General features: G+C 24.0%; 11 protein-coding genes across 11 annotated transcripts; 7 read left to right on the top strand and 4 right to left on the bottom strand.

Moving 5' to 3' along the window:
- Positions 1-2,726: 2,726 nt before the first annotated feature.
- Positions 2,727-4,456, bottom strand: DICPUDRAFT_34436 (uncharacterized protein; the record flags this gene model as incomplete). Its single annotated transcript, XM_003288638.1, has 3 exons — positions 2,727-3,915; positions 3,985-4,260; positions 4,332-4,456. 3 exons carry the CDS (start codon positions 4,454-4,456, stop codon positions 2,727-2,729), a joined length of 1,590 nt encoding a protein of 529 aa, XP_003288686.1.
- Positions 4,457-5,383: 927 nt separating this feature from the next.
- On the top strand, positions 5,384-7,391 carry DICPUDRAFT_98104 (uncharacterized protein). The gene is made up of 2 exons (XM_003288652.1): positions 5,384-5,494; positions 5,649-7,391. Exons 1-2 carry the CDS (start codon positions 5,418-5,420, stop codon positions 7,375-7,377), a joined length of 1,806 nt encoding a protein of 601 aa, XP_003288700.1. The 5' UTR covers positions 5,384-5,417; the 3' UTR covers positions 7,378-7,391.
- Positions 7,392-8,087: 696 nt separating this feature from the next.
- DICPUDRAFT_98103 (uncharacterized protein) lies at positions 8,088-10,323 on the top strand (the record flags this gene model as incomplete). Its single annotated transcript, XM_003288651.1, has 4 exons — positions 8,088-8,122; positions 8,259-9,395; positions 9,466-9,617; positions 9,680-10,323. The coding sequence occupies 4 exons, from the start codon at positions 8,088-8,090 to the stop codon at positions 10,159-10,161; spliced, it is 1,806 nt and encodes a 601-aa protein (XP_003288699.1). The 3' UTR covers positions 10,162-10,323.
- Positions 10,324-10,458: 135 nt separating this feature from the next.
- On the top strand, positions 10,459-11,586 carry DICPUDRAFT_94712 (uncharacterized protein). Its single transcript, XM_003288650.1, has 5 exons — positions 10,459-10,552; positions 10,655-10,719; positions 10,794-10,822; positions 10,906-10,951; positions 11,025-11,586. The coding sequence occupies exons 1-5, from the start codon at positions 10,504-10,506 to the stop codon at positions 11,475-11,477; spliced, it is 642 nt and encodes a 213-aa protein (XP_003288698.1). The 5' UTR covers positions 10,459-10,503; the 3' UTR covers positions 11,478-11,586.
- A 465-nt stretch (positions 11,587-12,051) lies between these two features.
- On the top strand, positions 12,052-14,974 carry DICPUDRAFT_98101 (uncharacterized protein). Its single transcript, XM_003288649.1, has 5 exons — positions 12,052-12,324; positions 12,406-13,072; positions 13,150-13,568; positions 13,640-14,522; positions 14,604-14,974. Exons 1-5 carry the CDS (start codon positions 12,124-12,126, stop codon positions 14,882-14,884), a joined length of 2,451 nt encoding a protein of 816 aa, XP_003288697.1. The 5' UTR covers positions 12,052-12,123; the 3' UTR covers positions 14,885-14,974.
- Positions 14,975-15,556: 582 nt separating this feature from the next.
- On the top strand, positions 15,557-16,252 carry DICPUDRAFT_152957 (uncharacterized protein; the record flags this gene model as incomplete). Its single annotated transcript, XM_003288648.1, has 1 exon — positions 15,557-16,252. The coding sequence occupies one exon, from the start codon at positions 15,557-15,559 to the stop codon at positions 16,250-16,252; it is 696 nt and encodes a 231-aa protein (XP_003288696.1).
- Positions 16,253-16,532: 280 nt separating this feature from the next.
- DICPUDRAFT_152956 (uncharacterized protein) lies at positions 16,533-18,985 on the top strand (the record flags this gene model as incomplete). Its single annotated transcript, XM_003288647.1, has 5 exons — positions 16,533-17,043; positions 17,123-17,730; positions 17,825-18,072; positions 18,156-18,564; positions 18,641-18,985. 5 exons carry the CDS (start codon positions 16,533-16,535, stop codon positions 18,983-18,985), a joined length of 2,121 nt encoding a protein of 706 aa, XP_003288695.1.
- Positions 18,986-19,263: 278 nt separating this feature from the next.
- Positions 19,264-20,035, bottom strand: DICPUDRAFT_34423 (uncharacterized protein; the record flags this gene model as incomplete). Its single annotated transcript, XM_003288637.1, has 2 exons — positions 19,264-19,523; positions 19,624-20,035. The coding sequence occupies 2 exons, from the start codon at positions 20,033-20,035 to the stop codon at positions 19,264-19,266; spliced, it is 672 nt and encodes a 223-aa protein (XP_003288685.1).
- Positions 20,036-21,888: 1,853 nt separating this feature from the next.
- DICPUDRAFT_152954 (uncharacterized protein) lies at positions 21,889-22,371 on the bottom strand (the record flags this gene model as incomplete). Its single annotated transcript, XM_003288636.1, has 1 exon — positions 21,889-22,371. One exon carries the CDS (start codon positions 22,369-22,371, stop codon positions 21,889-21,891), a length of 483 nt encoding a protein of 160 aa, XP_003288684.1.
- Positions 22,372-22,463: 92 nt separating this feature from the next.
- Positions 22,464-23,481, bottom strand: DICPUDRAFT_152953 (uncharacterized protein; the record flags this gene model as incomplete). The annotated part of the gene is made up of 3 exons (XM_003288635.1): positions 22,464-22,741; positions 22,810-22,830; positions 23,469-23,481. 3 exons carry the CDS (start codon positions 23,479-23,481, stop codon positions 22,464-22,466), a joined length of 312 nt encoding a protein of 103 aa, XP_003288683.1.
- A 2,175-nt stretch (positions 23,482-25,656) lies between these two features.
- On the top strand, positions 25,657-27,245 carry DICPUDRAFT_152951 (uncharacterized protein; the record flags this gene model as incomplete). The annotated part of the gene is made up of 2 exons (XM_003288646.1): positions 25,657-26,266; positions 26,338-27,245. 2 exons carry the CDS (start codon positions 25,657-25,659, stop codon positions 27,243-27,245), a joined length of 1,518 nt encoding a protein of 505 aa, XP_003288694.1.
- Positions 27,246-27,288: the final 43 nt, after the last annotated feature.

Below are 27,288 nucleotides of genomic sequence, written 5' to 3'. Positions count from 1 at the left end.
CTGTTATTAATTTTAAATGAAATTTATCAAATTGTTTTTGATTAATTTAATAAATGTAAAAGAAAAAGGAAAATAACAATATTTAAATAGCAATAATAAAAAAAACACAAAAAAAGGTAATGCAATTACACCAATAATATAACTTTGTCATAGATGATAAAAATTACTATTTTTAATATATAAAAAAAAAAGTTCAGATGATTTATATATAATTAAAGTGTTAAAAGTTATTATGGGCAATTGTTATTATATTCAATACAATTGGGGTATATTTAAGTGAAATATATCTTGTTTCAATCTCAGACCCAGTTTAATTTTTTTTTGTTTATATTCAGTTATGAATTTTAATATAGTTAATGATTGAACTAAAAAAATTAAATAAATTTTTATTATAAATAGTGGTTGAACTAAAAAAAGCTATTGTATCCAATCTATACCATATAAAGATAATTCAAAATTGTAGTTATTTAAAATGAAAAAAAAAACAACTGAAATTTGATGATGTTGAAAAACAAAAATATTGTTATTATTGTTGTTCATATGATGAGTTATGGGTATCAATATTAAATTTAGGTTAGAACTGTAATTTTAATAACAACTTTTTTTAAGTGTGTTTAATTTGTTTTAATTTTCAAATTTGATATATTCAATAGTGGGGTAAAAAAAAATTATGATTTAAATAACAAGAACATATAATTTTGAATCTTTATATCATTAATGGAAATAGTGAAGGGATTTAATGAAAACAAACTCTATTTCATGTATAGTGTTTGTATGATAAATGAATATTTTTTTTTAAAAAAAGAAAAAAAAGAATTTTTGTAAAATTTTGAACTTGGTTCAAAGTTTTTCATATTTTTAACTATCTCAAAATGGATTAATTTGTTGCAATGCTACTGCACATTCACCACTTTTTTTATTATATTTATTATTAAATTTTTTTTTTTCACCTTAAAAAATAAAACACATTACCACACTAAAAAAACACATACATGTATGTGCACTATCCAATCATTTAAAAATGAGAAAAAATGATATTATTATAATAAAATAAACACCCATTATTTATTTTTATTCCCCAACAAAAACAACACACATATAGACAATTTTAATCACACACCAAAATAATCTATAAAAATCAATCAAAAATAACAATAATTAAATAAAAAAATCAATATTTAGTAAATTTAATTTATAATTTCAAATGATTTGTATATATAACTATCACACACACTTAAGCACACTCTCAGATTAAAAAATTCTCTTTTTTCTTCAAACACCCACATATAAAATTATTTTTTATATATCATTTTCTTTAAAACAAAAAAGTAATTCAAATTTATACAAATAATAATATTACTGTTATTGGTATAATTTTGATTTTAATTTATTTTTTGTATTAGTTTATTAAAATAATAATAAAAAATGATAAATTAAAAATTACTAAATGTGAGTGAGTGTGAATGTATTTTAAAAAAAAAAAAAAAAAGTTTAGTGGGTTTAGGGGGGAGGGGTGATGTGGGTATAAGTGTGTGTTAATGAGTTTTTAAATGATATCCTTATAAGTTAATAAAAAGAAAATATTGTTTTTTATAAAAGGATAATATGATAAAATCGAGATATAAATAAAAATATTTGAATAAAAATTAAAATAATGAAATATTATTTTTGCTTGAATTATGTAGGTGTAATAAAAATGTATATAAATGTATATTAACCTAATTAAAATAACTATTTAAAGTGTTGTTGTTGTTGTTGTTTTTTGTTTGTTTGTTGTTTGTTATTAATATTTGAATTTATCACATCACCACCATAACCACAACCACTAATCTATATAAATTCCATTTAAAACAAGAAAAAATTTGTTTGAATTATAATTTTTTTTGTTTTTTTAAATATTATTTTTATTCCTATTCTACTTTTGTATATACAATGATACCAATAAATATATAATATTCTCCTTACAACAGAATAATAATTTAATTTTTTTTTTTTATACCTAAAATAGAGTAAAAGGGTTATATGATAAAGTTAGTATCTTTATCATTTTCTATTATTAGATATTAGTTTAATATATTTATATTTTTTCAAAGATTAAAATAAATAAATTTATTTATTTATTTTTTATTTTTATTATTTTTTTTTTTTAATTTTTTGTTTTCAAATTTGGTATAAATATAAATCTTTTTTTTATATTTTTTTCATTAAATAACAATAAATTATAAAATAATAAATATATTAAAAAATAAAATATTTTTAAAATATTGTTTATAATATAATAAAATAAAATGACAATCTTAAGTAAATATCTATTAAAAATATTTTTAATATTAAAAAATTTAGTAGTATTTTAATATTCTAACAATCTTTTTTTATTTTCCTCTTTTAGAATCTATGCAATCATTTGTTTTAATAAATAAATCAAGTAATGGTTTAAATATAAACAATAGCTCTACCGAAACCGAATTCTCAAGAAGCGGTGTTCAACAAGTTAAAACCCCATGGACCTATCCAAAATATGGCCACTTTTACAATCTTAAAGATGATTAATTTTATTAAAAAAAATTTATTAATATAAAAAATTAATTATTTTTTTTATATTTATTAATAATCAAGAGATTTCTTTTTAAAAAAAAAGAAAAAGATAAAAGAAAAAGAAATAAAATAAAAAAAGTTAAAATACATCTTAAAGTTTTTTTTTTTTACATATTTTTTACATATTCTATTTATTCGTTTAGTTTATCAGTTGAAGTTGATACTTGAATACTAATTGTTTCTTCTGTATCATTATTTAAATCTTCGATTGAATCAACCCAATTTAAAGATTTTGAAACTGCTTTCTTCCATTCGTTTACTTTTTTCATTTTATTCTTTTGATCTAGTTGAGGAGTAAATTTAGAGCCAACTTTAAACTCCATTGATTCTTTCCAAACACCCACGGCTAACCCAGCAGCAAAAGCGGCACCAAAGCAGGTGGTTTCTAAATTACATGGTTTAACAACTGGGAGACTAAGGAGATCTGCTTGAGTTTGAAGTAAAAGGTTATTCTTTGCCATGCCACCATCTACACGGAGCTCTAATAATGTGTCACCAGAATCTTTTTGCATTGCTTCTAAAACTTCATAGGTTTGAAGACATGTCGACTCTAATACGGCTCTAGCCATGTGACAACGATTGGTGTGATGAGTCAATCCTACCATTACACCTCTTGCATCTTCTCTCCAATATGGTGCGAACAAACCTGAGAATGCTGGTACAAAATACATACCACCTGTATCTTTAACAGATGTAGCCAAATCCTCAATTTCTTGACTAGTTTTGGCAATACCCATATTATCAATTAACCATCTAACACCTGAACCTGCAACTGCAACGCCACCCTCCAATGCATAGACTGCTTTTGATTCTGGTCCAAATTGATAGCATACAGTTGTTAAAAGACCATTTCTAGAGTAGACGATATCATTACCAGTATTATACAATAAGAAGCAACCTGTACCATAGGTGTTTTTAGCTTGTCCTTTTTCAAAACACATTTGACCCACCATAGCAGCTTGTTGATCACCTAAAACACCTGCAATTGGAATACCTTCAAGTGGACCTTCTTTAACATAACCATAAACTTCTGATGAACTATGAATTTCTGGTAATATTTCGATTGGAACCTCAAGGAAATCGCATAAACTCTTATCCCATTTTAATGTTTCTAAATTCATTAACATTGTTCTACTTGCATTGGTAACATCAGTAACATGAGATTGACCACCTGTTAAATTCCAAACCAACCAACTATCAATTGTACCCATTAAACATTCTCCTTTAGAATGACTGTTTCTAACATTTTCGCAATTGTCAAAAAACCATTTTAATTTTAAACCTGAAAAGTAAGTGCTAATTGGTAAACCACATTTGTTTCTTAAATAGTTTTTAAAGTCGTTATTATTAATATTTATTAAACTTTTATTATTATTATTATTATCACACTCATTATTACTATTATTTTGTTGATGTTCTTTTTTAGCTTTTGATGTAAAATATTGTACTAAATCTGATGTACGTGTATCGCACCAAACAATTGCATTATGTAATGGTTTTGAATTTGTTTTGTCCCATACTATAGTTGTTTCTCTTTGATTTGTTATACCAATTGCTTTAATATCCTCTTTTGTACCATATCCCTTTTCATAATATTGTTTCATTACAACATCAATACATTTATTGACTGAATCTAAAATTTCTTTACCATCATGTTCGACCCATCTAAAAAATTAATTAGAAATTAGTTTTTATAAAAGTTTGTCACCTATAATTTTTTTTTTTAAAATATTTACCCTGGATGTGGATGATGTTGATTTAAAATAATTTGATGTGATAATATAATTTCACCATTCTTGTCAAATAAAATAAATCTTGTACTTGATGTACCTTGATCAATAGCTCCTATAAATGGTTTCATGAAAACTTTATTATTATTATTATTATTTATATTATTATTATTATTATTAGTAAAATTATTCTTTTTTGAATAGCCCAGTGTTTTATTATTATAACCTGTGCTAAAAAATCTTTGTTTTTTATTATAATCAATATCTTTATTTGTAAAACTGCTATATCCACAATAATTATGATTGGATTTATAGTTATTTATAGTATTAATTTTTGTTTGTTTTCCTACTATAAAAATACTACAAGTGTTACTGATATTACCACTATAGATTTGTAATCGAAATTTTAAAAATTTATGAATGTTGGGAAAATTGGTATTGTACAAATTATTTTTCATATCTTTTTTTTTTTAAAAACAAAATAAATTTTTAAAAAAAAATAAAAAAAATAAAAAATTAAAAAAAATAAAAAAAATGAAAAAAAAATCAATAAAAAACAAAAAAAAAAAAAGATTTCTTTTTTTAAAACTAAGTTATTATATATAATATTCAAAGAATTAATTTCAAACTTAAATTAATTTAATATATATTATTTAATTATTCAGTTAATTTTTTTTTTTATTACATGTTTTACTTTGATTTAGAAAATATAGGTATATAGCAATTAAAGAATCAAATGGATCTAAAAGGCAAATCAATAATCAATAGAAACCCAATGGCTCTTACGAAACCATAATAAAAAAAAAGGATTATAAAAAGATCATAGATAGAGCTTTGATAATAGTTTAAACTTTTTTTTTTATAAATAAATTTAATTTATTTAGATTATTTCTAAAGGTTTTAAATAGAAATGTTTTTGAAAAAAACATTATTTGAAATAATTTTATTCTTTTTTTTATATGTTTTTGTTATTTTTAAGAAATATGTGGTTGGTTTAAAAAAATTTGATTTATAAAATTTTTTTATTTTTTTATTTTTTTTAAATTTTTATGGGAAATATAAATTTTTTGCAAATTAATTTTCATACTAACAATGGAAGAGCTACTATCATCTCTAATTAACTTTCCTGTAAATGAAGAGTTAAAAAACAGTAGCAATATTAGTGATAGGTACAATACAATACAATACAATACAATACAATACAATACAATACAATACAATACAATACAATACAATACAATACAATACAATAAATAAATATAAATAATAGATTAATTAAAAGCATATTAATTGGTGTTTTCTCTTTTTAACTATTTATTATAGATTATTATATATAGTTTGGAATAACATATTTTTAAGAAGAAAAATTTATAAACACATTTTAAAGTTTATTGAACATTGTGAAAAATATTTTGATATATCCAGTTATGACTATTTTAAATATAAATCATATATAACAACACTTAAGTGGTGTGGTGATCATCTACCAGATAAAAATGAATTTCCACCATTTTTGACAAATTTATATTTGTACTCTTTTTGTAGAATGTTAACTCCAACAACTTTACCAAATACAATTACTACACTCACACTCAGTCATGATTTTTACAAAGAAATTCTACCCGGCACATTACCAAATAGTCTCACAACACTCACATTCGGTTATCATTTTAACCAAGTAATTCTACCCGGCACATTACCAAATAGTCTCACAACACTCACATTAAGTTATGCATTTAACCAAGTGGTTCCATCCGGCACATTACCAAATAGTCTCACAACACTCACATTCGGTAATGATTTTAATCAAGTAATTCGACCCGGCACATTACCAAATAGTCTCACAACACTCACATTCAGTTATGGTTTTAACCAAGTAGTTCAATGTGGCACATTACCAAATAGTCTCACAACACTCACATTCGGTACTATGTTTAACCGAGTAATTCTACCCGGTTCATTACCAAAAAATCTTACAACACTCACATTCGGTCGTTGTTTTAAGCAATTAGTTCCACTCGGCACATTACCAAATAGTCTCACAACACTCACACTCGGTGATTATTTTGGCCAAGTATTTCTACCCGGGACATTACCAAATAGTCTCACAACACTCACATTCGGTGATGGTTTTAACCAAATAGTTCCACCCGGCACATTACCAAATAGTCTCACAACACTCACATTCGGTGGTGATTATAACCAAGTAATTCTACGCGGCACATTACCAAATAATCTCACAACACTCACATTCGGTTATCATTTTAACCAAGTAATTCCACACGGTACATTACCAAACAGTCTCACAACACTCACATTCGGTCATGATTATAACCAAGTAGTTCTACTTGGCACATTACCAAACAGTCTCACAACACTCACATTCGGTTATAATTTTAACCAACTGATTCCACCCGGCACATTACCAAACAGTCTCACAACACTCACATTCGATTATTATTTTAACCAAGTAGTTCCACGCGGCACATTACCAAATAGTCTCACAACACTCACATTCAGTACTAGGTTTTGCCAATCAATTCTACCCGGCGCATTACCAAATAATCTCACAACACTCACATTCGGTAATTGTTTTTATGAAGAAGTTCTACCCGGCACATTACCAAATAGTCTCACAACACTCACATTCGGTTATGGCTTTAACAAAGTAATTCCACCCGGGACATTACCAAATAGTCTCACAACACTCAAATTCGGTGGTAATTATAACAAAGTAGTTCAACCTGGCACATTACCAAATAATCTCACAACTCTCACATTCGGTGATTATTTTAATCAAGTAACTCCACCTGGTACATTACCAAATAGTCTCACAACACTCACATTCGGTCATGATTATAACCAAGTAGTTCTACCTGGCACATTATCAAATCGTCTCACAACACTCACATTCGGTTATTGTTTTAATCAAGTAATTCTACCCGGCACATTACCAAATAGTCTTACAACACTCACCTTCGGTGGTGATTATAAGCAAGTAATTCCACCCGGCACATTACCAAACAAAATAAAAATAAAAGTATTAAAATAATAATATTACATTTTAATAAAACTATAAATAAAATAAAATGACAATATCAATTTGATAAGATGGGAATGATTTTAAAACTTCAGGTTTTAACCATTCAAAAAAAAACAGAAATAATTGGTTGCATCTTAACAATAATTAAAATATTTTGGGAAATTATGATTCAATTGAACCTAGCTCATTACCAAACAATGATACCAACAAAACTTTAACATGTAAATTTTATTTTTTAAATTCACTTTCATAGAGCTTTCTTAATTTTTTTTTTAAAATTCCTAATGAGCTTACACAAAGTTAGAGTTGTTTAGATAAAGTTAATTCAACATGATCAAATGATCAATTAACCAAACAAAAAAAAAAAAAAAAAAAAAAAAAAAAAAAAAAAAAAAAAAAAAAAAAAAAAAAAAAAAAAAAAAAAAATTTTTTTGGGGGGGGGGGGGGCTTGGGGGTTTTTTAAGAATTTTTTTTCTTTTAAAAAAAAAAAAAAACCGTTTTAATTTTTTCCCCCCCATTAAAAAATTTTTTTTTTTCCCTTTTTTTAAAAAATTTAAAAAAAAAAAAATTTTTTTTTTAAAATTTTAAAATTTTTTTTTTTTTAAATTTTTTTTTTTTTTTTTAAAATTTTTTTTTTTTTTAAATTTTTTTAAAATTTTTTTTTTTTTTTAAAAATTTAAACCCACCCTTTAAAAAGGGGAAAAACCAAAAAAAAAAAAATGGGGTCTGGTGAGAAAATGATAGCTATGATTGTGTTATTTTAGGTACTGGTTTTATCGAATCACTTTTAGCAGGGTATTTATTTATTTATTTAAAAAAAAAAAAAAAAAAAAAAAAAAAAAAAATGTGTGTTTTATTAAAAACTAATATTATAAAAATCTTTTTTTTAGTGCCTTGTCAAGATCAGGAAAATCAGTATTGCATTTAGATGAAAAGATGAATTATGGTGGATTTGATGGATCATTTTCATTGGGTCAGTTAACTACACTTTTAGAAGAATCAAATACTGAATTATTAAAAGAAAAAAAAGATTTAATTCCACCCTATTTTTCAAATGTAATAATTAAAAACTATGAACAAGAAAGATTAGATAAAGAAGAAAAAGAAAGATTAGAAAAAGAAAGATTAGAAAAAGAAAATTTAGAGAAAAAGGAAACTGAAGAAAATAAAGAAGAAATCGAAAATAAAGAAGATAGTGAAAATAAAGAGGGTGAGGAAAATAAAGAAGAGGTCGAAATTAAAGTTGATGAACCATCACCAGTTGTTGTTAAAGAAAAAACATTAAATGAATTAGGTAGAATGTTTTCAATTGATATCGCACCAACTTTATTGTATTCTCGTGGTGCATTAGTCAAATTATTAATTTCATCATCAGCTTCAAAATATTTAGAATTCAAATCTTTGGACCAAAACTATCTTTATATTAATAAGAAGGTACACCCAATTCCATCAACAAAAGGTTCAATTTTTAAAGATAGTGCATTTTCATTAAAAGAGAAACGTTTAATTATGAAGTTTTTCGAATCAATCAAAGATTTAAAGTCACCAGAGGAACCAGAGAAATCTACTCAATTGATGAATGAGCTTTCAAGCAAATATCAGTTATTCAAAGATTATATAAAGAGTTTCCAATTTACAGAGCAAGTCGAATCATTTGTACTCTATGGTGTTTCATTAATTCATGAAAATTTAGATAGTCTCTCTTTAGTCGATGGTATTGAATCAGTATTCCTTTACACCTCATCACTTTTAGTCTATGGTCAATCGCCATTCCTTTTACCTTATTATGGTTGTGGTGATATCCCTCAAGCTTTTTGTAGACTCTGCGCTGTTTTTGGTGGTACTTATGTTTTAGGTCGTACTATTAATACTATTCAATACAAAGATAACGATCATTCAAATCCTATTGAATCTGTAATTTGTTCAGAAGGTCAAACCATTAAAACCAAATACCTCGTTTCTTCACCAAAATATTTAAATAATAGTTTATTAACTTCAACTACAATTAATACAACCAAAAAAACTTAGTAAGCATTCAAAAGTTAATAAGAAGAAATATAGAATAATATTAACATTGTTTTTTTTTTTAATATTCAGCTCAAGATTTATTGGTATTACTAATTCCAGAATTAATGGTACTGAAGAACAATCATTCATTACAATTCCTCCAAATTCAATTAATAATAATAAAAATGTTATAAATATTTTACAATTTGCTTCAATTTGTGTTCCATATAACAAAGGAAAGAGTAAGTTTGATAATTAATAATAAATAATTATGATAAAATTATTAATTTTTTTTTTTTATCAGCACTTATTCAAATCACCACTTTATCTACAGACAATTCAAAAGCAGAAGACGATCTCAAAGAGTGTGTTAATGTTATAATACCCAATCAAGAAGAGTTACTTTGGAGCTCATTTTTTAATTTTACAGTTGAAAATGTTGATGATTCAAATAATAATTTAAATAATAATAATATTTTGGTTTGTTCAGACTCACCATTAAATGCAACTATCGATTATGAATATCATATCAGCCAAGTTAAAAAACTTTTTGAAATCATATCGCCAAACACTCCGTTTTTAGAGAAGGTGCCAGATTCTGAAGATGTAATTTGGGGTGTTGAAGAAATTAGTAATGATACACCAATTCAAAATGATAAAGAAATTAGTAGCGGGGAATTAGAATCAACAAATGAAGCAGCAGAAATAGAAACATTATCAACATCAACAACATACTCTACAACCACTACCACTACCACTACAACCACTACAGAAAATAATATTTAAAATTAAATTAATATTATTTTTATTTTTTTTAAAAAAATTCACAATGTTATTTTTCATTCTTCTATAGTTATAAATAGATCAATGGGGTATATCTCAATATGGGGATTGTGTATTTTTTATTAAGTAACTTAAAAATAAAAATAAATAAATAAATAAATAAATAAAAAAATAAAAAAATAAAAAAAAAAAATATTTAATATTTTTCAATTTTAATTTTTTTCTAATTTTTTTTTTTTAAAATTTGCCAACCTACTAATTATAATTTGTTTTTATTTTTTAAATTTATTTTTCTTGCATATTAATAACAAAACACCTAAACAGTGATATATATAAATATATTCAATGGCCTATAAGTCAGTATGTGTAAGCTATGTTTTATGGCTTTTCTTTGGTAAGATAGATACTCCTTTTATTTAACTTTTTTTTTTTTAATATTATTATTTTTATTTATTGCAAAAGGAGAGAAACTAATTAATTGTTAATAAAACTTAAGGATTTTTTGGAGTTCACAGATTTTATTTAAATCGTCCATGTAGTGGTGTATTTTATTTACTAACCGTAAGTTTATATAAACTCAACATTTATAAATATTTCATATTCATTGTTTCTAATATTCTTTTATCATTAAACAGCTTGGTGGTTTCATTATAGGTTGGTTTATGTAAGTGAATGTTCAATACTACGATTTTAAAAGGTAATTGGAATACTAACAACATTTCTTTTTAATAAATATATAACCAACAGTGATATATGTTTAATTCCAGTAATGGTTGAGGAAGAAAACTCTAAAGTAAGATTTAATTTTATTTTTATTAATTCGAGTAATTGAAAAAAATAAACTAATATTTAACATTTGTGTATAGTATGACAATAGAGGAGGAACAACTATTAATGTTGTACAAACCACTACAACAACAGCAACAGGATCACCAGTTATGATGACACAACAACCGGGTTATCCACAACAACAACCAATGATGGCACAACAACCGGGTTATCCACAACAACAACAACCAATGATGGCACAACAACCATATTCTCAACAATATCCACCACAACCATCACAACATAATCCATATGGACAACCAAATCCATCAGCTCCAGTTTATTACCCACAAGCATCAAACCCACAACAACAACAAATTTATCAACCACCACCAGCAGGTTATTATCAACCACCACCACCACAAGCCCAAGCTGCACCACCACAAGCCCAAGCTGCACCACCACCATATCCCACAGTTACTCCTCCAACAGCCCCATCGGCCCCACCAACAAATGAATCCCAACACAATATTGATAAAATTGACCCATAGTAATAATAAATTATAGTAAACAGAAATGATAAATAATTTTGTTCTTCAAAATTTATATGTAAAATATTATAAAATTTAAATAAATTTCAAATATTATAAGTAATAATTTAATATTACATGAGTTTTTTTTTATTTTATATTTTATTTTATATATTTTTTTGTTTTACTCTTTGGTTGTTAGTGTTAATGCCAATAACTATTTTACTCTTTTTATGATTGTACTTGATTGAATATTTCCGTAGTTAAGACATCGATAAAATTTAAAGACATTATATTTAAAAATCCTCTCAGATTATTGGCAATTCCAAAAAAAAAAACAAATTATTTAATAGATAAAGAAACAAACTCGAATTTTTGGGACAACATAAAAAAAAATTTTCAATAGGCTATCTTAAAAAATATAAAAGAAAAATAATCATATAAAAATATGGGTAAAGTAAATTTTTTTGTAAGTTATTAAAAAAAAAAAAAATAATTAAAAAAAAAATTTTTAAAAAAAATAAATTTATTTTTTTTAATTAAAAACCATTTTTTTATTTTTTTATTTTTTTATTAATTTTTTCCACTTAAATTCAAAATAAATACAAATTAATAGCATAAATAATAACATTTCTTTTTCTTTTCATAATTTGTAATTAGAATAAAAATGAAAACAAAAGAAATAAACTTAACAAATATCTTGTTTAAAGAAGAGCTTGGCATTCGATATACAAATAAAACAAAGTTTTTAAATAATGTTGATTTTTTATCTGCCCAAAAAAAATTTTTTCAAAGAATGTATGATGTAGTTAACTCTATTGAGGAGTTTTTAAATAATAGAAGTTTTGATATTATATCATTAGATAAGGTAAGTTCATATCTTTATAAAAAAATATAGTAAAATAGAAATTGCATACCAATAATAAAATACTCTTTTTATTATAAATAGATTTTAGAAAATCTTGAAGATATTTTTGCATTAATAAGAACAAATAAAAAAGGCGGGGAAATATTCATTTCAATGAAAGGCCACCTTACTCTACAAAGATTAATATTTAATAAAAACAATTTTAATAATGATAGTATTAATCATATAAATTCAAAATTAGGGAGCATGTCAACAGATGATTCCAATAATAATAATAATAATAATAATAATAATAATAATAATAATAATAATAATAATAATAATAATAATAATAATAGTACACCAAGTTTTTCCGATTATATTCAAATTGCCAGGGCTAGGAGAGAAATTATAAATTCAGCTATCATAATTATGAGAGAGTTACTTGATATTAGTTTTTTCTCAAAATGGGTATTAGAGGCAAAAGGATTTATCTCTGAAATATTTAATTTAATTATTGAAACTGGTCTTCGTGAGCATACAATGTTATTTTTAAATGATTTATTGTCAACGACAAATACGCCACTCGATTTAAGAGACATTAAAAAATTTTATGAAATCGCAAGGTGCACATTCAATCATACTCAATTTTATTTATTCATTAAAATTTTATCAGCATGCACATTTTTTACAGAAGATAGCACCAGCTGTATTCAAAGTGCTCTGGAATTGAGAGATAAAGTTGAAAATATCTATACAATTAATCAAAGTAAGCTATTGATATTATAATTTAATAAAAACATACATATTAGACATATATACTAACTATAACTTAATTATTTATAGCAATTGTATTTAATATACCAGGATTTTTAAAAAAACTAGTATCACCATTAAGAAAATCAACACAAGATACTTGGATATCACCAGTTTTAAGAGTAGATCATAACGAAATGAGCGATGACGAGAGCGATTTAGTAAATGAAGAGCTTGTTTCCTCACCAGATAGATATAGTGCCACGATGTTGTCAACTGAGGATGCATTAAACACATTACAAGGTTTAAATTTTTATCCCCAAGATGGTGAGGATCCAATAAAAGCTTTAAAATCATATTCAACTGCAGCATATCAATCTGAAATTTTAATTATATTGTTCAGTTTAATAAATGGTTCAAGAAAATTTCAAATTTTAACAGAATTAAAAAAATTAAATTTTATGGATATTTTTTATAAAATTTTTAAACTTATTGATTGGAAAAAATCGGTATGTATTATAAAATATTTTTTTTTTTTAGATTTATATTAATTATTTATTATTTTTTTAATAAAATTTAGGAATTTAAAAATGATTTTAATCCATTTTATATTAGAAAAACTCAAATCATAAGATTATTTTTAGTCTATAACGATAATTATCTTGTATCATCATTTGGTAATCAATTTGCAACCGAAAAAGAACTCCATAAAATTAAAAATCAACCATGTGAAGATAAAAATTGTTGTTATGATAGAGAGGGTATACCAGAAATTAATTTAGGTGATTTAAGTAATGTTCAAGATTCTAGTGAAGAAAATGAAAATAATGAAGAAAATGGAGAAATTAATAATAACAATATAAATAATAATGATGAAAATTCTATAAATAATAATAATAATCAATTACATTATAACAAATTAGTGAAAGAATTTAATGCAAAAGAAAGTTCAGTTATATTATCAATTGTCAATGCATTTATAGATTGTAGATTTGCTGAAAGAGAAAGATCACATGTTACATATTGTTTAGAGACATTCCTACGTTCATGGCCAGACAACAGTTTACAAAATTATTTTATTGAAAGAGGATTTTTAAAATATATAATCAAAGATGTTGCAAATAAAAATTCTGTAATTTGTCAATTAAATTACGATTTGTTTGGAGAACTTGTAAAAAATAATAGATATGGATTTAAGATATTAACAGAAAACATCAAAGACAAACCAGAAGGATTTTTGAATTATTTTTTAGAGAATGTCATCGATGCAAATGTAGGTCTTAGACAAATAGTAGTATCATTATATAGTTTCAAATTGGAAAATGAAAAATTCAAAGACGATCCAAGTTATATTCCATATGATTTCGAAAATTGTATTGTTTCACAATATTTTGAAAAAAATAAAAAAACAATGATTTTGAATTTTATCGATGTCTTAACTCCAGAGACATTAGATTTAGGAAGTAAGTAACAATAATAATAATAATATTTTTAAAAAAATATCTAAATTATTAATTTTTTTCATTTTTCATTTTTATTTTTAGATTTATGTTGTTTAAATTCTTCATTGGTTTTATTGGCAATTTTAAAAAAAGAAAACAAATTAGGTTTTTACCTTGGACAAATTGTTTTAAAAGATAAACAAACAAATGGTGAGTTCCATAAAAAAATCTTTTCATTATTAAAGATCTGGAGAATGTTTTATTTATTTAATTCAAAAGATAAAGGAAAATTAGAGCATTCAACAAAGGAACTAAAATTTTCAGAAATTTTTGAAATAGTTATAATTTTAGAAAATTTATGTTATAAATTGGGTAATAAATAAAAGTGTACAAAAAAAATAAAAAAATCAAAAACAATAATCTAAAATTTTTTTAATCAAATTTTTTTAAATAAAAAATATACTTATTATATTAAAATATATATTTAGAGTTTGTTTCTTATTTTTAGATAATGATGATTTATTATATATAAAAAAAAAAACGATAATATTTCTTTCCTTTTATATTTCCCCCCATTTTTTTTTTTTTTAAAAAAATTATAGATTTTTATTTAGAGCAAAGTTTTTAAATTAAAAAAGTATAGATCCAATCTCTGAATATAACAATAACTATAAAAATAAATATAATACATTTAACAAAAAAGTGATTATAAAAATAATATCAAAATAATTTGAATTAATAAATATAGTAATTCCATTGGATAATGATTTAATTTAAACTATTATTAATATTAATATTATTATTATTAATATATTAATATATTAATGTAAATATATTTATTTTTTTTAAATATTATAAAAAAATATAAAAAAAAATTTATAATAATTTTATTTAAATAATATTATTTTATAATAAAAATGAAAAACTATATTAATTTTAATAAAATATTAATTATAATATTTATGCTGATCCAAATAATAGTGGGTGATGAATGTAAAAACTATTTAATAAATAATTATTTTAATAATAATGTAAATAAGAAATTTTCAATTACTATGACCGTAATAAAAAGTAATGGTGAAATTATATATGGAAAAGGAGAATTAATCAACAATGGTTCATTATTGTATAATAAAGATGGAATTTATTCAGTATCCAATGTATATCAAAATAACGACAACAATGACACCCAAATGTTTTCAAATGAACATACATTTAGATACTATTTTGGCAATTTTTATATTTCAAAAGATGCTTTTGTTACGATTGGTACATCCAATATGAAATTTAAATTAACAGAATGTAAAAATACAATTTTTACTGGTTTTTTATGGGATGATTTATATTCACTTCAATTAATAAATAATGAAAATAATAATGATAATAATAATCAAATTTTAAATGTTAATCAAAAATGTAATTTAACATCACTATCATCTTTTGATAATATTTTATTTACAACTAAAATTGAAAATAAATGGAGTGAAGGTGATATGGTATTTACTCAAATGACTACATCAATATTGAATAATAATACTAGTCCAATAACATCATTATCATTCAAAACAAATATAGTTCTAAGAGACGAAACTAGTTTTTGGAATATTATAAAAATATCCAATGATCAATTTACCCTACCCGTTTATGCTTATAAAGATTTTAATCCTGGTCAAGTATATCAATTCGGTTTCATTTCAAAAACATCAAGCATAAATAATCATAATACAATTCCTATTTTCACAATAATTTAAAAAAAAAAAAAAAAAAAAAAACTAGGAAAATAAAAAGATATAATTATTTATTTAACATTACATTTAACATTCAATTGAATTTTCAGAATTCTTTGTTTAATTCTAAAAAAAAAATATCATAAAAACATGCGAGTTTAGCCACTAAACGAAACTTCTTTATCCAATTCGAAAAATTATTTTTTATTTATTTTTTTTTAATTTATTTTTTTTTTTTTAATTTTTTTTTATTAATAAATTTTTTTTTTTTTTTTTTTGATCATTATTATTATTATTTTTTAAGATGAAATTATTATTAGCATTAATTTTAATTTTATTTGTAAGTTTCTCATTCGGGAAACATTATGAATCAAGTAGATGGGTCAGAAAAATTCAAAGTGAAAGAATCCCAAATCATGCATCAATGACATTCAATGTTTACTTGAAGCAACAAAATGCAGAAGTTTTAGAAGATACTATCAAATTAATTTCAGATCCAAAATCATCACAATATGGTAATTATTTATCAGTTAATGACATCACCAACATTGTTGCTCCATCACACGAAACTATTAAAACTGTTGAAAACTGGATTAAACCACACAGACCATTAAAAATGGAATATGGTCCAAATAAAGATGTTGTCAAAGTCACCATGAAAAAGAGTTCAGTCGAAAAATTAATGAATGTTAAAATCGATAGCTATACTCATCCAAATGGTAAATCAATTCTTCGTTCATCGGAAGATCCAATTCTTAATTCAAAATTAAAAAATCATATTGATTTAATTACTGGTATTTCAAATTTCCCAATGTGTTAGTATTTTAAAAATATTATTATTATTTCATTTTTAAAAGAAATTCATACTTACCAATTATTATTTATTATTATTAGATAAAAAAGATAGATCATTAAAATCATTCGATGAAAATGATTATGATTTAATGACTTCAAGTTCATCATCATCATCAGATGGTTTCTCAGATACTGGTTTAAGAATTATCAGTATTAAAGGTACTGGTGAATATATGAAAGTAACTTATCAACCAAGTTGTTCACCAACATGTAACAATAAATACTATCCAGTTACTATTACCACTACCACTTTAAATCAAGTCGTCAATAACTCTATCGTTAGTGAAGATATTATGCCAACTTGTTCAATTCAAAATAATTTACCAGTTTGTATTGTTAATGCTAACAGTTACTTATACCAACCACAACAAGTTTCTATCTTGGATACCATTACCAGAGATACCAATGTATGGCCATTCAACTTTGTTTCAACACCAATCGTTGTACCACAAACTATTAAAGATTATTATGGTATTCCAAATAACTATATTGTTTCTAATCCAAACGCCACTCAATGTGTCGTCGAATTTGAACAACAATATTACAGTCCACAAGATTTAACCACATTCTTTAACTCTATGGGTTTAGTTAATAATGCTACTGTTAATTTAATTGGTTATAATGATGTTTCAAATCCAGGTGTAGAGGTAAATTTTATTATTAATATTTTAGGTTTAAATTATAATCGAGAGATTTAATGTCAATTAACATAATGTATTACTTTGTCTTTTTAATATTTAGGCATCTTTAGATATTCAATATATGATGGGTGTTGCACCAGGTGCTGAAACTACTTTTTGGTCAATTTACACTAATAGTTCCGCTGAAATTGATGATATTTTACAATGGGCCATTGCTATTGCTGGTACTGAAAACCCACCACTTGTTAATTCACTTTCATATGGTATGACTGAATTTAATGTTGATAAATATTTAGGTAACGGTTATATGGCTCGTTCAGAAATCGAATTCCAAAAAGTTGCTCTTAGGTAAGAAATCAGCTATGATATTACTACTACTCCACTTTATAAAATACTAATTATCATTTTTTCACTACTTTAAATTAATATAGAGGTATCACAATTGTTATTGCTAGTGGTGATTCAGGTGCTGGTGATTTAGGTGGTGAACCAATGAGCACAGATAACTGTAATACTCTTCACGCTGATTGGCCATCAAATTCACCATATGTAACCTCTGTTGGTTCAATCTATTTCACTCCATATGCTGTTCCAATCTGTTATGAACCAACAAGTGCTGGTGGTGTTAATTGTCAATCAAATACTATTGGTGAAGTTGGTGTCTCACTTGATTATGGTATGTTATGGAGTAGTGGTGGTGGTTTCAGTAACTTTACAACTACTGCTTTTTACCAAGAAGATTTTGTTTCATCTTATATCGAAAAATTAAATGAATTAAATGTTGTTCCACCATCAAATATTTGGAATTCAAAAGGTAGAGCTTATCCAGATTTTTCAAGTGTAAGTTATTTTATAAAATATTTTAAATGGTTTATTCATATATTAATTTTTATAATTTTATTTTTTTATTGCTTAGGTTGGTCACAATCTTTATGTTATTAATGGTGGTGAATGGTTATCAGTCGATGGTACCTCTGCTTCAGCTCCAATTTTTGCTGGTATGATCACTATCTTAAATGATATTCGTTTAAATGCTGGTTTACCAGCTCTTGGTTTTATCAATCCATTATTCTACCAAATTTACAGAGAACATCCAGAAGCTTTCTATGATGTTGTCGTTGGTAATAATCGTTGTGGTCTCAGTGATTTCAAACCATTCTGTTGTGATAGTGGTTACACTGCTGTTTCTGGTTTCGATACTGTTTCTGGTTTAGGTAGACCAAACATGGAAGTTTTAATGAAATTAATTTTAAATTATTAAATAAAAATCTAAATTTTATATATAAAATAAAAAAAATAAAAACAAAAGGGTAGTTTTTAAAAGTTTACTTTATTAAAATTAATATCAACTATAAATTTAATTATTACTATTTAATATTAATATAATTATAAAGTATTTTTTTATTATAAGAAATTGTATTTTAAAATTTTAAATAAAGTATGTTGTTTTTATTTGAAACTGATTGTGGGTAGTATTCGATTACATTGACGCTAATATTTAATCTTTGAGGATAATTGAATAGTAATTTATTTGATCAACTAAAACTTGGTATCTGGTCTATTTTTAATATATTCTATAACCCCTGGATTACTTTCAAAATGATTTTTATTTTCTTCTAGTTTAACAAATTTCTCTGAAGCTTCGCTAGCACTAATTTTACCTAAAAAAATTGTATAATCAAATGATACATATGCATATAGATCTGCTAATGAATAATCATCCCCAACCAAGAATTTACTTTTATTATATTTATTTTCTAATGATCCAAATACTTTATCAATACCTTTTCTAATAGTTTCTGGCTAAAAAAAAAAAAAAAAAAAAAAAAAAAAAAAAAGATTAATTATTTTTTATTTTAAATAAAAATAAATAATAAAAGCATAGTACCTCTGTTGAACGTAAAATTCCAAATAAATCTGCAACTATCAATGTAACAACTTCATCTATTTTATATTGTTCTTGAATTGATTTTCCTAAAAAATTATGTTTAGCTGCAACATATTTTGCAATAACTGAAGATTGTGCCAATATAAAATCTGGACCATCTCGATAAATTGGTAATTGAGAGTATGGTAATTGAACTCTTAATACATCATCTATGGTATCTATTACTATATTATTGTATGGTATATTTAAATAGGCATGTAGTACTCTAATAAATTGAGCAAGGCCTCTTGAATTAAAATATGTTAAAGATGGAATATTGTCTTTATTACTATTATTATTAGTATTATTATTATTGTCTAAATCATGATTTTCTACAGAATTGTTTTCTATGCTATTGTTTTCTATATTATTATTTTCTGTCATTTTTAAAAATAAAACTAAAAGTAATATATTTAATAATATCTTTTTTGTTAAAAAAAAATAAATCTTTTCTTTTTTATTAAAAAAAAATTTTATTTTTTTTATTTTTTTTTTATTTATTTTTTTAAATTTTAATTTTTTTAAAAAGAATCAATTTTTAATCAAAAGAATGTATCCACCTAATTTATATTTTCAAATGACTCACATTATCTATTTTTTCTCATTTTTTTTTCTAATAGATTTTTTGTGTTATTAAAATTAATACCCACTTTTTTAAAGCGAAAATGGTGTTAAATTTTTCAAAACATCTTTTAGTTTAAATATTGATTAATTACAAAAAAAAAACATAATTTTATAAATAGATATTATTTTTCTTTTTAATATTTTATTTTTGGATGTATGTAGTTGTGAGAATAATGAATATTGTTTTTTGGTAGTTGAGTCAGGTTCTAAAGGATAGACCACATCGCCCATATAAATATAGGTTACAGAGTCAGGGATAATACCTTTTGTTAAACTTTGAGAGAAACCATAATCAAATATAAGATAATTTAAATGGTTTGGAATTGTACCAGGTATTAATTGATACTTGAAGTTATGTAAAAACAAGTATTGTACGGTGGGTGGAATAAAGTTTAGTATATATATTCTAAAATTATCTAAAAACAAAATTGATTCCATCATCACATTAATCCAAATGGGGTAAATTGATGATGGTCAAGCGATTTATTTTTTTCTTTTATTATTAAAATTAGATTTTAATCTATATTATTATTTATGTTATTTTATTTATATTATTTTAGCTCGTTTTTTACACTATTATTTAATTTTGCAGAGATATTTTTATTTAAACTGGTAATGGAAGTAGATGTTGTGGAGGTACCAATGGTGAGGTGTTGCTGTTATTATTAAATGGTGATGGTTGTGTTAAATTATATGATGATGATGAAGGTGTAGAAGATGGCGATTTTTTTTAAATTATTAGTTGCAAATTGAAGATGAACTGTTATTTATAGTTTTGATTGTTGTTGTTTGCTTATCATCAATATCTACTTTATCAAAAGAAGCAAGAGTATTCGATAACTTTTCAGTAGAAATATAATTGCTTTCTATTGTTCAAGTATTTGAATTAATTGATGATAAGTTATTTTTAGATGAAGTGGTTGACTCTTCCCCTGTTCCAGATGAAATGGTTGGTGGTGTTGTATTTGAGTTTGTTGATTGTATAATATGTTCATTTTTTACCGTTTCCCTTTTTTATTTATATACAGAGTGTATAAGATTATTTTTTTTTTTTTTTTTATCATTGTCATTATATTGATAATTTATATTTATTTCTTTTATTAATAGAAAATGATGTAGTTTAATTTGTAAATAAAATGTAATTAATAAAATTTAAGGTAATTTCATACATTTCCCATTCTCAAAGAATCGTTAAATTCAAAATTTTGTATGATTTTGATTTCAAAGTTTAAAAGAGTAGACAAACAATAATAATCATTTCTTCAATAAATAAAAAAATTATACTAAATTATATCATGAAGAGCTATTTTTAATAAAAAGGAAAACAGTAAAAATAAAAATATTATTTAAAAAAAAAAAAAATTTATTATATTTTATTTAAAAATTAAATGATGTTTCAATATCCTAATATTAAAATCATTTGATGTTCCAATATATTTGCCTGGCCAGGGAAAATGTATTTCTTCCATCAAATAGATTGAAATATGGTATTATATATTTTTAATATTGTACTTTTGTTTCTATTGTTATTTTTTTTTTTTTTTTTTATAAAATTATTACTAAAAGTTCTTTTTCTAAAGCTTTCGGGTTGACGATGATGGTGAGGACCAAGATTAATGCTGATGCTGATGATGATGAGGACCCAAGACGAATGATGATGATAACGCTGAGGACCAAGATGAATGCTGATGATGATAACGCTGAGGACCAAGACGAATGCCAGTGAGGATGCCGGTGAGGATGCTCATGATGATGATGGTGATGAGGACCAAGATGAATGCTGATGATGATGATGGTGATGAATGATGATTATGAATGGTGATGATGATGCTGATGAAAGCTGGTGATGAATGAGGACCGAGATGAATGCTAATGTTGATGAGGGGCACCAATGATGATGACGCTGATGATGCTGATGATGGTGATGATGAGGACCAAGATGAATGATGATGGTGATAATGCTTAGTACCAAGATGAATGCCGGTGAGGATGCTCATGATGAGGACCAAGATGAATGCTGATGATGATAACACTGAGGACCAAGACGAATGCAGATGATGATGAGGACCAAGATGAATGCCGGTGATGATGCTCATGATGATGATGATGGTGAGGACCAACATGAATGCTAATGATGATGAGGACCAAGATGAATGCTAACGATGAATGCTGCTGATGGTGATAATGCTTAAGACCAAGACGAATGCCGGTGAGGATGCTCATGATGATGATGAGGACCAAGATGAATCCTAATGATGATGAGGACCAAGATGAATGCTGAGGATGATAACGCTGAGGACCAAGACGAATGCCAGTGAGGATGCCGGTGAGGATGCTCATGATGATGATGATGAGGACCAAGATGAATGCTGAAGATGAATGCTGATGAATGCTGCTGATGAATGCTGCTGATGAATGCTGCTGATGAATGTTGCTGATAATTCTGAGGACCAAAACGAATGAATGCTGAGGAATAATAAAAAAAATAAAATTAGTATTTATTTTTATCACATATTATATATATATATAATTACCTGTTTGTTTGTTCGCTTGAGCTATTATAAAAAATAAAATAAATGTATATTGATAAAACGAAAATAAAAATGAAAAAAAAAAAAAATTTCCCCCACACCACAAAAAAAAAAAAAAAAAATTTTAATAAAAAAAATTTTAATAAAAAAATTTAATTTAAAAAAATGAAATTTAATTAAAAAAAATGAAATTTACCACACACACAAATTTCTACAAAGGAATTGCGAACATCATTATTAAAAATTATAATAATAATAATTTTTAACTAATATAGCCATTTAGATTTATAATAATAGTTTTTATAATTAAATTTAATCTAAAAGTTCACTTTAAGGAAAGTATAATAAGTTATTATTAATAGAAAATGATGTAATCTAATTTATAAATACAATATATCTTTTATTTTTTTATCATTATTAATAATTTATATTTTTAATTTGATTTTAAAGTTTATTTTTAAAATATCAAAATTAAAAAAAAATAAAATTAAAAAAATAAAAAAATGAACCTATTATACATGATCACTATTTTTAAAAAAAAACATGAAAATATATGTGTGTGAATTTATATTATTAATTTGAGAGGTATTATTTTAAATTTGTATATTTAAAAATGCAACAATGATATAAAATAAAATAAAATTATTAAATAAAAAACATACCTATTATACACATTATTATATTTAAATAAAACATGGAGGTATATGGTGTGAATATTATTAATTTGAAATATATTTTTAATTATTATAAATTATTTAAATGTAAATATGTAAATGTTATTGTCATTGTAATTTTTTTTTTTTTTTTTTTTTTTTTTCTAAATAATTTAAATTACTGTTATTGAATTTGTATCGAATTTATTGTGGGTAAATGTGAGTGGGTAATTGTGAATGTATTTTAATTAGATGATATTAATAAAATATGAAAAAAAAAAAATAAAAAAATAAAAAATTAAATATAAAAAAAATAATTTGGGATATTTTAAATTTTTTTCTACAAGATATTTTTTTTTTTTAAAAGTGAATGCACGATATGGTGGTATTAATATTATTGGGCACCATAAGGTCAATTTGTGTGTAATTATTTGTAATGTAGATGGAGCTACTTTAGTTATAACAAAAAGAGATCAATCCCTGAATAAAATTATCACATGGAAGATAGATACGAAATTGGAAAAATTCCAAAAAAGGAGTATTCCGAGCGGGAATCGAACCCACGACCCTTACCGTGTAAAGGTAATGTGATAACCAACTACACCATCGAAACTACTTATATGAGAATTTGTAATATAACCCCAACATCAATTTTATAATAGAAGAAACAAGAAAAATCATGAACATTTCACCTACGATTTAACATATCAAAGAGTACTTAAGAGATTCAAGATAATCTGCAGCAGCATGGGAAAGAGAAGTTAAAATTATTAACAGAATATATAAGAAACTTCAACACCAAGATCCAGCTAGTCAACGACACCACACAATGAAGATAGTCAACAGGCTAGAGAAGTTTAGCAAGATATGGAATTCAGATATATTTAGAGTGAAAATACCGATTACACCCGGAAAGCTACAGAACTTTAACGATATATTACAAATAAAAATTAAATAACAAAAATTATTCAACAAAAATTAAATAATCAAAATTAAATTACTAAAAATTTTTCTAAAAATAAATAAAAGTCCTGTTAACCTTTGCACCATTCTTATTGAAGGGGTAAGTCAAAAATTCGTGGTTAGCAACTTATACAAAATAAATGAAGATTGTCTATCTTCAACAATGCAAGAGAAATTTAACAAGATCTGGTTTGCAATTAAAATAAAATTATTATATTTAATTATTTTTTTATTTTTTTATTTTTTTATTTATTTTTTTATGTATTTTTTATTTATTTATATAAATTTTACATATTATTTGCTGTTTTTTTACCCGATTTGTATTCGACCCGACTCATGAGTAAACCACCCATTTGAGGGTGCGGGTTATTGCAGGGAAAAACTTTAAAAATAGAAAAAATATAATAAGGTGATTGTGTTAAAATAGTTTGAGAATTATTATTTTCAATATCTAAAAATTATGTTGTGTAATCTTTATATTACCTATTATTATTGTTTAAAAAAAATAAATAAAAAATTGAAAAATAATTATAAAAAAATTAAAAAATATATTATTAAAAATAAGCGAAAAAATGAAGTATAAAGTGAACATTTTATTAAAATATTACAATTTTTTCCGCTATTTTTTGGGCCAAAAAAAAAAAAAGTGTGTTCATTTTCAGTCCATGTTTATTTTTTAAAGTTTTTCTTATTTTTATGAGTAGATTAATCTATGATTATCTATAGTTAAAAAATTAATTTTAAATAAATTTAAATAAAATATTAAATAAAAATTTCCACAATACTCACCAAAAAATCTTTTTTTTTATTTCAAAATATTTTTTTTTTTTTTCTTTTATTTTTAAAATAATTTTTTTCCACATTATAAAATAATATCTTTATTTTTTATTGATTTAAAAATCTTTTTTGTAAATTTTGAAAAAAACAACGATGACATGACACAATTATTATTTTCTCAGAATGGTTTAATTTTCTAATAAAAATAAAATTAAAACTAAATATTTACTAAACTTTAATTAACAAAAATTTATTTAAAAAAAAAAAAAAATTTATTTTTTATAAAACTAAATTCAAATAATAAATAAATAAATAAATAAATAAATAAATAAATAAATAAATAAATATAGATAAATATTAAATTAAATAAATATTAAATTAAATAAATATAAATACAAATATAAATATAAATATAAATATATATAAAGAAAATAAATATATATACTTTAATAAAAGAATGTTTTATTCTGAATCAACTAAAATAAATAATTCCGTTGATGATTCAATATATTATAGATATATTGATTCGATCGATGAAGACTATAACTGTTTAATTTGTTTTCATCCATGTGAAAATCCAGTAATCGAACCAAATTGTCAACAAATGTATTGTAGAGAATGTTTAATTAAAAGCTTGGAAAAGTCAAAGAATGTATGTCCATTTTGTAATACTGAAACAAGTGTATCAAGTTTAATGTTGCCACCAAAATTTATTACCAACTTTTTAAATGAATTAAAAGTAGTATGTACCATCTGTTATAAAGAAAACTCAAGTGTTTTAAATAGAAAAGATTTTCAAAACCATTTACAGAACGATTGCAGAGCCAAATGCAAGGGTCCATGTGGTCAAGAGATACCCTATAAGGATTTAAATTCCCATATTTGCCCATTTGTAGATCTAAGTTATTTAACCATTGGCAATAATAAAGTATTATCCAAGTCTGGTAAATGGCTCAATACAACACAAATCATAAATTATTTAAAACAAATATCAAATCAAGAATTTAAAGAAACAAAAATTAATGAAATTATTTTAAAAGCTTCTGAAACTATGAATTATTATAATTGTAAGTATAAAAATAAAGTTAATTTTTTTTAAAACCAATTATATAAAATACTAATTAATTTCTTTAAACAGATAAAGATAAAGAAGTTTATTTATTTAGAGGTAATTATGATTTAGACGAAATTCCATCAAATTATTCATCAATTGGTTTTGTTGGAGGTGGTAATAGAAGCATGTTTTATTTAGCATCCCATCTCGATCCATATACCAAAGAGCTTTTTCTTTTAGATGATTTTGACCAGAGAGTATATCCAGAAGAAATTCCAAAGCACATAGAAACCCTACATATCTATAATGTTAAATACCAATTAGAACCAAGCTGTATTCCATCTACTGTTAAAAGTGTCCATTTCCATGATGGTTATAAATTCCCATTCGACCAAGGTGTAATCCCAGAAGGTATTGAAGAAGTTCATATTCACAATGTTATCCATCCAATAACAAAGTCATCACTACCATCTACAATCAAAAAGATTTCATTTAATAATGGATACTCTCATGCAATTAGACCAGGAACCCTATCAAAAAATATTGAATCTATTCACATTGGTGATATTAAAGAACCACTAATTCCAGAATCCATTCCATTTAAATCAAAGACTCAAAGAAAATTATACATTCATGGTGGTTACAAGCATTCTTTAAGACCAGGTGTTATCCCAAAAGTAGATTCTCTATTCATCTGTGACATTAAAAAACCAATTTCAAATGATTCTCTTCCAAATAGTATTCAACATTTATATTTTTCCGAAGATTTTTCACACTTTATTCATAGTAATATTTTAACTCATCTTAAAAATATGAAATCTTTGGTTATTCCAAATTTAGATTACATAAATGTAACCGATCTTTCAAATTTAGAATTAAATGAAAATTTGGTATTATACTTTAATTCTAATTCACTAAAACAACAAACAACCAATTTTAAAACCAGTATTATTTTAAAACCAACTTTAAAAAATCATTTTTCTTCACAATAAACAAATAAATAAAAAATAAAATTGTTTTTTCTTTTTTTTTTTT

Source organism: Dictyostelium purpureum, assembly GCF_000190715.1.
Source record: "Dictyostelium purpureum unplaced genomic scaffold DICPUscaffold_143, whole genome shotgun sequence".
Lineage (NCBI taxonomy): Eukaryota > Evosea > Eumycetozoa > Dictyosteliales > Dictyosteliaceae > Dictyostelium > Dictyostelium purpureum.
Note: the sequence above shows the minus strand (reverse complement) of the source record. Positions and strands in the feature narration are given on the sequence as shown.